The sequence below is a fragment of the Tenrec ecaudatus genome, chromosome 2 (genome assembly GCF_050624435.1).
Source record: "Tenrec ecaudatus isolate mTenEca1 chromosome 2, mTenEca1.hap1, whole genome shotgun sequence".
Classification (NCBI taxonomy): domain Eukaryota; kingdom Metazoa; phylum Chordata; class Mammalia; order Afrosoricida; family Tenrecidae; genus Tenrec; species Tenrec ecaudatus.
The window spans coordinates 42602637-42614740 of NC_134531.1; the positions used below are offsets into that span (position 1 = coordinate 42602637).

General features: G+C 45.1%; 2 protein-coding genes across 2 annotated transcripts in view; one reads left to right on the forward strand and one right to left on the reverse strand.

The window, feature by feature from the left end:
- The window catches only part of CCL28 (C-C motif chemokine ligand 28), a 34779-nt gene extending 33215 nt beyond the window's left edge, over positions 1–1564 (reverse strand). The window contains exon 1 of the mRNA XM_075542648.1: positions 1501–1564. Within this exon, the coding sequence (XP_075398763.1) occupies positions 1501–1564 (64 nt within the window). The remainder of the gene's footprint in view (positions 1–1500) is intronic.
- Positions 1565–3778: 2214 nt separating this feature from the next.
- On the forward strand, positions 3779–4107 carry LOC142440769 (small ubiquitin-related modifier 2-like). The gene is made up of 2 exons (XM_075543016.1): positions 3779–3982; positions 4053–4107. Exons 1-2 carry the CDS (start codon positions 3834–3836, stop codon positions 4105–4107), a joined length of 204 nt encoding a protein of 67 aa, XP_075399131.1. The 5' UTR covers positions 3779–3833.
- Positions 4108–12104: the final 7997 nt, after the last annotated feature.

A 12104-nucleotide genomic window follows, 5' to 3' on the forward strand; every position in this document is an offset into this window, starting at 1 on the left:
CATCCAACCATCCATTGTGTCAAGCACATTTGTACATTTGTTGCCATCATCATTCTCAAAACATTTGCTTTCTCCTCTACCCCTTAATATCAGCTCTTCGTTTTCCCCCTCCCTCCCTGCTCCTCTCTCCCTCATGAACCTTTGATAATTTATAAATTATTATTATTTTGTCATATCTTACACTGTCCAAAGTCTCCCTTCACCCACTTTTCTGTTATCCATCCCCCAGGGAAGAGGTTATATGTAGATCCTTATAATCGGTTCCCCCTTTCCAACGCACCCTCTCTCCACCCTCCAAGTATCGCCACTGTCACCACTGGTCCTGAAGGGATCATCCATCCTGGATTTCCTGTGTTTCCAGTTCCTATCTGTACCAGTGTACATCCTCTGGTCCAGCCGGATTTATAAGGTAGAATTGGGATCATGATAGGGGAGGCGTGGGGTGGGGAGCATTTAGGAACTAGAGGAAAGTTGTATGTTTCATTATTGCTACACTGCACCCTGACTGGCTCGTCTCCTCCCCATGGCACTTCTCAGTTGCCTACAGATGGGCTTTGGGTCTCCACTCTGCACTCCTAGGAGGGGGCTTTTTAAACACTGTCGCCAGGACAAGAAGCATGTCAGAGTGTTCCCCACGTGGAGGGTTTCATCCTTTGCTGGACAAATAACTCTTGGAGCAAACCCATAGGAAATCGCTGCTGGTGAGCCGACAGGGACAGCTCTGAGCCTTCCCATAGGGCTTACGAGATTGCAGATCTTTACAGAAGCAGACAGAAGGACTGGTGGGCTCCAACCAGCAAACTTTCCATTAGCAGCTAATTGTCATTTAACCCACTCGGCCCATATAAACAAACTCCGCTGTTTAAACAAGAATCCCTCCTGCGGGTTCCTCTTGGGCATCTAGAGTAAGTCTCGGCCCTTCTCTTGTAAACAGGACTCTGAACCGGGTCTTCCTGGTTCAGACATGATGGATGAAAGCCAAACCTGTACAACACGAATCTGTCAAATGTAGGTGGACTGGAACAGGGAAAATGACAGGTCGATGGACCTGCTAGGAGCATAGTCTCCCTCTGAAGGAGAATAAAGAGCAGCGCTCCCTGCTTGCAACCAAACCATTGCCCCGGCAAAGTCCAAACAAGGGCAACCCTGGGCTTTGGATGTGGGAGACGAGTCTAAGGACAAGATGCAATCACCCACATCAGGCTCCGGACGGGCCTCGAGCCCCTCTCCCGAGCCTCCCATTCCAGGCCTCGCCCCACTCTTTCGCCATTTAGCTCCCATGCCAAACTTTTGGGTCTGTTCTGATTGTCTGAGTTGGTCAGAACCTCTCCTTCGAAGTCCCTCGTAAGAAAATCTTGCAGAAACACCCTGGAAACTCCAACCAGAAGAGATAGAAATCCCTGCCCCCCAAATCCTGGCGGTCTCCTGCCCCCACGTGCCCAGGGCTGTCAGGAGAGATACCCCTTCCCCTAGAGGCCTGGATGGCCGCTGCCCACTCACCTTCTGAGGCAGGAAAAGCCACCCAGGCAGCCAAGGCCACAAGGGCAAGTCCGGTCTGCCGCATCCCCGCCTGCCTCCGGGGTGTGGACAGCACCGTGGCCGGGGCTTGAAGATCAGGAAATGAGACTAAAGGTGTCCCTGCGTGCAGAAAAGTGGTGTGGGGAAAGCAGGGGTGGGTGGGGAAGGAAGAAGCTAGGAAGCCCCGCCCAGGGCAGTGCGAGAGTAATCCATTTCTCACGTGAGGCTGCTGGCGTCTGCTTGCACTCCCTGGCACCTGGATGGGGTGATTTTGAGCTGGGGTGTGTGCATCAGAACCACTTGGGAGACATTTGTAAATGATAACTGTAGACACGAATCCTAAAGGTGATTATGATGGGCATCCGCACTGCGAACCTTTGCTGAAAGCGAGGGGTGGGTGCTATAGTTTATTGTGCCAGCCTGGCCGATAAACACAAGTAGGATTAACTGAAGGGCAGAGGGATAAATGGCTCGGTGAGCCTCACCTTGCTTGTTCTGTGCCTCAGTTTAAAGGGGTACACTACCTGTGGGATGCCTAGCCTGTGGACTGTGTCGCTGTAAGTTGAGGTCGCGTTAAGCCCACACGATTGGAATGTTTGTCTCTGGAGCTGGGGACCGACAGTTGATGACAGTTGGAGACCGGCCTTGCTGTTTGCTGCCTGGGTATATATATCCCAGCTCCCTCTACAGAAGGGGACTGGCAACTGGCAGCTCTCAAGCCTTGAAGGACTGCTAGTGTCTCACTGCTTTATAATTTAACTCTTAATTTCTTGTATTAGCTATCTGTACATAATTTAACGGTTCATTTCTTGAATTATATATCTATCTATATAAATATATTTATATATAATTACTAGCAATCTGGTTTGTCTCTCTAGAGAACCCTGTCCAATACAGTGGGGGAGCCGGGGGAGCCCTGGCCTAGAGCTGAGTCACTGGCTGCCGATTCACAGTGACCCTCCGGGGCAGGAGAGGACTGCCCCTGCGGGTTTCAGTGCTTCCAGGAGCAGAAAGCCTGGTCTTTCTCCAGCGGAGCAGCTGGTGGTTCGGAATGCTAGCCTTGGGCTAGCAGCCTAACATAGAACCAGTACTCCACCAGAGCTCATTGAGGGCAGTCCACAGGATCATCAGTACCAGCTGGCAGCACCTGCCTCACCAAAGAGAAGCCGTTCCAGCATCACAGTTCAGAAAAAGGCAGACTCACTGCCATCTGCCCATTCTGACTTTGCGTGACCTATGTAGGACAGAACTGCTCCTGCGAATTTCCGAGGCTTGTAACTCTTTCTAGGAGGAGAAAGCCCCGTCTTTCTTCCTGGAGCAGCTGGTGGTTTCCAACTGTTGACTTTGCAGCTAGCAGTCCAACCAGGGCCCTCTGTCATCCCATAAAGGGCGAGTTCATTGTTTGAACAGATGGGCCTCGAGTGATGTTACAAATATTCAAATGGCCCTTGGCAGAAAAGGGGTCCCCAATCATGGAAAAGAATCAAGAGTATCTCCCTGGAAAGTTATGGGGAAAAAAATGACCCTATTCTGATCTTGGTTTGCAACCAAGCGGTTGCCATTCCAGAAACAAAGTAAGCGCCTCTCCTATTCAAGACCACCAGGGCTTGAGCAAGTAGCTAAATACTTGCCTGCTAATCCCAAGGCCAGCAGCTCAACTTCACTCACAGCATCTTGGAAGAAAAGCCTGGCGGTCGACTTCTGAAATGTCATCAGCCACTGCAAACCCACTGGACACAGTCCTACACCGGCACCCATGGGCCATCACGAGTTGGGGTCAACTCACTGGCAGCTGGCTTGTAGAAGACACTCGGGTGGACCCTGAGGACGGAGCAGTGACTGAGTGGGGCGTGCCCTGTCTGCAAGGAGGCCAGGCAATTAAGCAAGCCAGAACCAGACAGGCTGCTAGGGGCCAATGCAGGGGCAGGATGGTGTTTTGGGTACTCACAGCATGGGTGTTTCATCCAGTCTGAGTACGAACCAGCTCTGAAACCTACCATCTATACTTGTGTATAAACTGAGCTTTTCGGCACATTTTAAATGCAGTTTTTGTGGTAAAATTAGGTGTCTTGGCTAATTTTCAGGTCGGCTTACACTCAAGTATATATGGCAAGTTTTTAACTGCTGCCTAGTTGAGAATTCCTTAATAGAAAGGTATCCTACTTTATTGAGCCAATCTCTTAATATCTAACATTTAGAATGTGCTTTCGGCCGCCTCCTTCTTCTGCCGCTCCTGGAGCTGCCTGTGTGCTCCTTTGGTGCGGACCTGGTACCTCTTTTGTGAAGCGGCAGCTGAGGAGACTTCGGCGCTCGCCATGGCCGACGAGAAACCCAAGGAAGGAGTCAAGACTGAGAACAACGATCACATTAATTTGAAGGTGGCGGGGCAGGATGGTTCCGTGGTGCAGTTTAAGATTAAGAGGCATACGCCACTTAGCAAACTAATGAAAGCCTATTGTGAACGACAGGGTTTGTCAATGAGGCAGATCAGATTCTGATTGGACGGACAGCCAATCAATGAAACAGACACACCTGCAGTTGGAAATGGACGATGATATGTTCCAGCAGCAGACAGGAGGCGTCTTCTAAAAGGGAGCCTGCTCCTTTCCTCCAGAACTCTCTTCCTTCCGACCAAGAAACCATTCTCTATCAGAAAACCACAATTTGGTTGCACCACCTCCTGACAACTACAGTATACTTTCTCTTATTTCCCCTTCCCCATTCCTTTATTGTACATAAAGTAACTGGTGCATGGGCACACGCATATGGCATTTTTTCCCTTTGTTTATTTTGTTCGGTTTTTTTTTTTAACTAAATGGCCAATGGTATGTTTTGATCGACACCAAGTGGAGATAGGAAGGGGAAACACTGGCTCTGTGAACCCCCCCCCTCCCCACCATCAGTGGCATGCTCACTCAGCTCCTCTCTCTATATTCCAGTAAGTTATTTTGCTCTCACTGTTTAACAACAACAACAACAAAAAACAACGACATAAAAAAAATCCTTGCATACCTTGTTGGATTGGAGAATTTTAATGTTTTTTATTTATCATTGTAAAACCAAGGACAATTTTATAACTTTTTTGTACGTAGCTATTACATGTAGGGCAATCTGTCTGTAAGTAGGGGTAAATTACTCTCAAAGAAATGAAGCCTGGATAGTTGTCCCTTCAAGTCAAGCATCTTGTTGTTTAAATAAACTTCTTGTTTAAAATTTAAAAAAAAGAATGTGCGTTCCCCCCTCACTCCTTTAAATAACTAAATTAAATCACTTCTATAATTCAAATTTCTGTGCTCATTCTTTAAATTCTGGAAGGCAGGTTTGGTCCTTTGAAAGGGTTGTGACTTCTGTTTAGGCTATTCAACCTTAAAAACAATCTGACCAGTTTTTCTCTAACATTTCCTGAAGATAGGAATTTTCCAGTTGAGATAACTTTGGGGAGCCAGGTTCAGTCCTTCCCAGTGCCGTGGTTTCATGGTATGTGCTCTGTAATTGAATGTGTGATGGACGAGCGCATTCGGTATGCCAAAGTAAACAGGCAGGAAGGAACACAGGGCTAATCAATAGGAACAGACTTTGGACCAAAAGCCACAACAGGGAATTTCCCTTGCAGTACATTTCTTATTCCTGGTTAACTCTGTAGTTTCCTTTCCAGACTTAAATGTATAATTTTTTTTAGTATTTTTGATTTCCAGATATAGACATAATTTAAATGCACTCCACTATTTTCAACCTATTATGATGCTGAGGCACAAGAGTTAGGCAACTTGTTTGCAGTTGGTCAAGATACTGGGAATCACAGAGCAGAATGATGTCTCAAGAATGGTGAATGAAGAACAGGTAACACTGCCCCAGGGGAATTGTAAACCAGAGGAATGAAGGACTAGTGCTTCTGGATGGGAACATCCATGGAAGAGCCTCTGAAACAAAAATAGTGTAAGGCTGATGCAGAAAGTAGTGTAATGCTTCAATCCAGAAGACACATTGGCTGTGGGGAGTTGGTATCTAGTGGAGTTAGTATTTCACATTAGGGATCACGTGGATTATTCAGTGGGAAGCTCTTAAACAACTAGAGAAACACACGGGAAAAAGGATCAGAAGTTTTAGATTCCAGCTGGGTCAAATATTTAAAGAGTTCAAACATTAAAGGAAATATGATTTTGCTTTTAGTTTTGGAAGGAAGAAAGGCTTTCTCAGCACAAAACAAGACTCGGAAGTCATTTTTTAAAAAGGAAAAAGGTTGACATCTCAAAAAAGTAAAACTTCATCATGGAAAAAATCAATATAAGACAAAAGGTATGGCAAGAGGGGGCATTTGTAAGGCATGGATGATGCTATTGTTGTGTTGGTTCAACTCACTGGGACTTCACGGATAACAGAATTACGGTAACCGTGGCCTACAGCTGCGCCACCTCACGGCCACTGCTTTATTTGTGCCCTTTGTTGTCTACAGTAGTAATCCATGTCACTGCAAGCTTCCCTCCTTTTGTGTGTCCATTGTGTATTCATTCATTAAAAGTGTGTCAAAAATTCTAGAAACCAGTGGTTCTCCCTTTCACAGGGGTCGCCCGATTCAGAACAGTAGCAAAATTACAGTTATGAAGTAGCAACAAAAATAATTTGATGGTTGGGGGGGTCACCACAACATGAGGAACTGTATTCAAGGGTTGTGGCATGAGGAAGGCTGAGAACCACTGCTCTAAACAAAAAGTGTCCACCTGCTAATGTCACAAAAGCTAGAAAACACTCCTGTCAGCACGGTTTTGGGTTTTGTTATTGTTTAACTTATAAAACAAAGCCATTTTTATTGGGCTCTTATCAATCACATAGTATTTCTAAGAACATCAGATATAATGGTATGTACCATCTAAACTAGACAGGCTGATAAAAATAAGCATTAGCAGTGGGCTCCTGCAAAGAGGACATTAGGAGTGGGCCTGGGTTCTCCCTCCAGTTGCATGACCAGGGTCCCCTCAACCTAAACACACAGGGACAAACTCTGACCTGGCATGCACCAGCCTACGGGTCTGCCCTTTCAGGAATGCTTCCGTGCAGATAGCAAACCCAGGCCAGGAGGAGGAAGCCGGATGTCATTTGTTGGAGGCTGAACTTGGTGATCCTTAATGCGCTCAACATTTACATTTGTAAAGGGCTTTTGGTCTCTTTTTGCTACATTTTCCTCATCTCACAGGTAGACTCTGATGATTTCTAACAGTGATCAAAGAAGCACTCTTTAAAATATGAGAACTTTTTTATGACACACTTATCATATAACATGGTTTAAACTTAGGGGTGACATGTGAAATTTGACGGTGTTGAATTTAGTATGGCAAAACTTCATCTTATGTGCTGTGGGCATGTTAGTATGAGAGATCGGCCTCGGAGAAAAGGCATCACCTTGGTAAGGTAGAGGGGCAGCGAGAAAGAGAAAGGCCCACGAAGTGGCTGTAACAAAGGGCTCAAACATCAGAACAGTGGTGAGGATTGTGTGGAACCGGTGGTGTTTTGCTGAGTCGGAACCAACTCGTCAGTACCCTACAACCACTGTCCTTAAGGATGAAAATGACACAACTGTTGCATATTTACCAAGCCAGACACTGGTTTCAGTTCTCAGATTGGGAGATAAAACCTAAAGCCAAAGAAATGTTACTCCTTTCTCCTCTGGAGCCAGGTCAAAATTCTAAATATTGAAGATTCCTATTAAGCGGTGGTATTTTTCTTTGTATCATTGTCTTGAGAACAAACCAAACAAGAAACAGCTTGGCGTTTACTAGCTTTCAAACAAGGCAAGAGTCCACTTTCAGTATTCTTCCTAATAGAAAGGCATTCGAGCTGAAATTCTGAGCACTAGGTTTGTGGAAAGTCATGGTTTACGGGATCTGCTCCATTCAGGAGTAGATGGGGTGGCTTGAAGGCTGGGGGTTATAGAAGAGCAAGAAAAGAGTGTTAGCATCAGACTGTCCCCTATTACCTTCAAGGGTATGACTAACTCAATTAAACATACCAGGACTATGTCTTGCCCACAGCAGTGATTCGAGATAGCTGTCTCAGGAGTGCGTACAGTAACGCACAAGTTCATATTAACCAAGCCAATTCAAAACTTAAACTCACTGCCACTGAGCTGATTCCGACTCACAGCAACCCTAGCTGACAGTGTAGACCTGCCCCTACGGGTTCACGAGGCTGTAACCCGTTACAGGAGTAAAAAGTCTTTTGTCTTTCTCCCTCAGAGAGGCTGGTGGGCTTGAACTGCTAACCTTGTGGTTAGCAGCCCAACATGTAACCAATACGCCACCAGGACTCCTAACAAAGTGAACTCCCACCCACAGATTAAGGATTAAAAATACTAAAGGGTTATGGTAGACCTGAAGCTTCCACATTCTACTCACTGGGACTTTAAATGACCAAAGAGACCTTGCAGATGTTCTAACAGTAAGAAACCTGAAGCAGAGAGATTGGTTGGGGTTACTCAGATGGGCCCAATCTCAAAGTCAATTTAAAGGTCAAACTCCACATTTGATTTTCCCAGCTGTGGTCAGAGGGCCGCAAGACTATGGAAAGGGGAATCCGAGAGATGCGTTGTGTAATGGAATCCCTCAAACAAAAGAAGTCCAGAAAACTTTTCCTCTGTCTCCAACACTTCATCACCTTTTGATATTATTTCTGGCCTTTCAAAGATTCTCTTGGGTTTTGTCCTTTTACTTAATCATCTCATCTGGATGTTTATGCTACAGTGGGAATCCAGAGCATGGAGAGTGATTTGCTCTGAGTCTCACACCCTAGGAATAGCAGAGCCTGTCCCAGAAACAATGGCCTGGGGTCCATTCTGCCTTTCAGGAGGACCAGATTACATGAGAGCAGCAAAAGCCGCTGTCGGCTAGTTAAGAAACTAGAGTAACACCAGAGCCCGTGCTGGCCAAGGAAGCTGCCCCAACACTGAGAGACTGTTGTTGTCGACTTTGGGCGCTCAGGAATAAAGGTCCAGGAAGAGGGAAATGTGGTATTTGCATATGGCGTTCCAAGGGAAGCAGGGCCTTGGCAGCACACTATGGTCCTGATATCAAAGCCCTCCTCAAACGCTTGACAAGGAACCAACCCCGCCCTGGGCTTGGGTGAACTAGCTGAGGGTAGTGAGGTATGACCACTGTCATTTAGGTGTGTTACATTTGCACATGATCTGTTACATACATTGTTGTACAATGTACATTAGCATCTCTTAGGTATTTAGGCAGTTTTTTCCTATCTTCCATTTTGCACACAGGGCATGAGCTAGCATTGCTGACCTGGGAACCGAAGAGGCATGCAGCAGAGATGAAGTCAATGGACAAGGCATGAGGGAGGAGGTGAATTCAGGTGAACCCTTTCCTGGCAAGTTCACCCAGAGGGCTGAGGTGGCCCATGGCTAGAACTCTAGCCTGACCCTCCCTTTGATCAGATAACTATTGCACTATGTAGATGCCCAGCTCATGATGCATCATTAACTCATGCTGCCGGTATGTGAGTCAGATCACCTCTTGAAAGGTTTGAAGTTCTATGCTCTTGAACTATTTCCATGATTTCTGGGAAGTAGGATATGCAAAGGATCACATATGGCTATGCTTTGGATTGGTGCACAGTTACTCTGGAGATGGAATATTAACAGAGTCTCTCAGGTCAATGTGACTGCTGTGAACCTCCTTGCTCGGGGCTGGAGCTAATGTGTGTCCTAGTATACTGCTGGGATCTGGTGAAACAACACATTAGCAAAAAGAGGTGGCTTTGTGAGTCCACTTGAGGTGCAAACTGCAGTGGGGAAAGAGAAAAGCATGTCAACAGCTCAGGACCACTAACACCAGAGTCCCTCCGAGCAGCTGCGAAGGCCAGGTGCTGCTGTCAGGCCAGACCTGATCCACAGTCTGAGAACTGCAATTACGATGGCCAGAGAGAAGTGCCTTTATTTGCTACAAGAGAATATGAGGGAGGGTGAATAAAAAAGCATTTCTATCAAATCATAGGAGCCTTTATTAAACAAAAATATTATCAACATGTGAAGCCCCTGTTTGACATATCCTCAGCTTGATCTATACACATCTTAAAGTGGTGTATCCATCTTCCTAACTTTTCCTTGAACAAGTCTGCACTTTTTGATGTTCTCTATGTCAACGCAACAGTCTTGGTTCCCTCAAGGGACTCAAATAGTGTTCCAGGGTGCTTTGGGCTTTAGAGACAGAGTCTGAAGGGGAAAGATTAGAGCTGTAGAGGCAAGTAGGGGAAAGATTTCTCAGCACAACCCTCCTCGGAGAGTCCTTGCTACCCTTAAGAGTGAGCAGGGGCATTGCCATGATGCAAAAAATTCCTTGACTTAACTTGCCTGGTCTTTTTCTCACCGGTGAAGTTTTCCATTTTTTTCAAATTTCTTCCTTGCATATTTCATTGTAATATTTGACATTGTATAAAGACCTAGAGTTAGAACACCAAAGAGAGAGCATATGCTCACCATATCTTAAACTAAAGGAACTCAAAAAAATGCAAGCCTTGAGTTGCAATATTGATAGATCCTATGTGCAAAATACTGACTAATGCAGAGAGCATGAAAAGAAGATGGAATACACAGAGTCACTAGATCAAAAAGAACCAGTTGACATTCAGTCATTTTAAGAGGTAGCATATGAGTAAGAACCAATGGTACTGAAGGAAGAATTTCAGGTCGTACTGAAGGCATTAGCCAAAAAAAGGCTCCAGGAATTGATAGAACACTTATTGAAATATGTCAACAAACTGATGAAGCGCTGCAAGCACTCACTTGTCTATTCCAGGAAATTTGGAAGATAGTCATTTGGCCAACTGATGGGAAGAGATTAATATTTGTACCCATCCCAAAGAAAAGAGACCCAACAGAATGCTCAAACTATAGAACAATATCATTGTTATCACCAGCAAGTAAAATTTTGCAAAAGATCACCCAACAATGGATGCAGCATTACTTTGAGAAGATGCCAGAGGTTCAACCAGACTGAGAAGAGAGCATGGAACAAGGGATATCATGGCTAATGTCAGATGGATCTTGGCTGAAAGCAGATTACCATAAAGATGTTTACTTCTGCTTCATTGACTATGCAAAGGCATTCTACTGTGTGGATAACAACAAACTATGGACACCCTTGAGAAGAACGGGAATTTCAGAACACTTCATTGCGCTCAATGGGAACCTGTACATGGATCAAGAGGAAGTTTTGGGAACCGAACAAGGGAATACTGCATGGATTAAAATCAGGAAAAGTGTGCATCAGAGTTGTATCCTCTCACCACACTCAGTCTGTATGCTGAGCAAATACTCAGAGGGCTCATACTTAAAGGACTAAGATGTACCTGATCCAGCCATGGTGTTGTCCACCTCATGTTGCGGCTAGGTGCCATTGAGTTGGTTTCCAACTCATAGGGCTCATATGCATAACAGAGCTAAACACTTCCTCACAACTTTTCCTATGCTTGAGCCCACTGGTGGAGCAACTGTGTCAATCCATCGTGTTGAAAGCCTTCCTCTCTTTTGCTGCCCCTCTACCTTACTAAATATGAAGTCCTTCTCCAGGGATTGGGCTCTCCTGACAACAAGTGTAATATATGTAAGACAAAGTTTTGCCATCCTTGCCTCTAAGGAGCACGCTGGCTGAACTTCTCTAATACAGATTTGTCCTTTCAACAGTCCACAGTACTTCCAATATTCTTCTCCACTCTCACACTCCAAATGCATCGATTCTCCTTTGGTCTTCCTTATTCAATGCCCCACTTTCATACACATATGAGGAATTGAAAACACCATGGCTTGGGTCAGGCCCACCTTAGTCCTCAAAGTAACATCTAAAGAGGTCTTATGCAGAAGATTTACCAAATGTAGCATGTCTTTTGCTCTCCTGACTGCTGCTTTCATAAGCATTGATTGTGAATCCAAGCAAGACAACATCTTTGGCTTCAAACTTGCCTCCATTTATCATGATGTTACCAATTGGTGCAATTGTGAGGGTTCTGATCTTCTTTACATTGAGTTGTAATCAATACTGAAAGTTGCAATCCAAGTAAAATTTTGCTGAAGATCACCCAACAACAGTTGCAACATAACACTGACAGGGAGCTGGCAGACAATCAGGCCAGATTCAGAAGAGGATGTGGAACAAGGTATATCATTGCTGATGTCAGATGGATTTCCACTGAACGCAGGGAACACTAGGAAGATGTTTACTTGTGTTGTATTGATTATCCAGGCATTTGACTGTGTGGAACATAACAAAGTATGGATAGCCTTGAGAAGAATGGGAATTCCATAACAATTCTTTATGATCATGCAGAACTTGTGTGTGGATCAAGTGGAAGTTGTGGAAATAGCTAAAATCAGGAAAGGGTCCATCAAACCTGTGTCTTCTCAACATACTTAAGCAATCTGTATGCTGAGCAAATAACCAGAGAGGCTGGATTATAGGAGGTATAATGCAACATCAGGAGTAAGGAAGGCTAATTAATAACTGTGATATGCAGATGACACTAGCTTGCTTGCTGAAAGTGAGGAGGACTTGAAGCACTTGCTGTTGAAGATAAAAGTATGGATTACAACT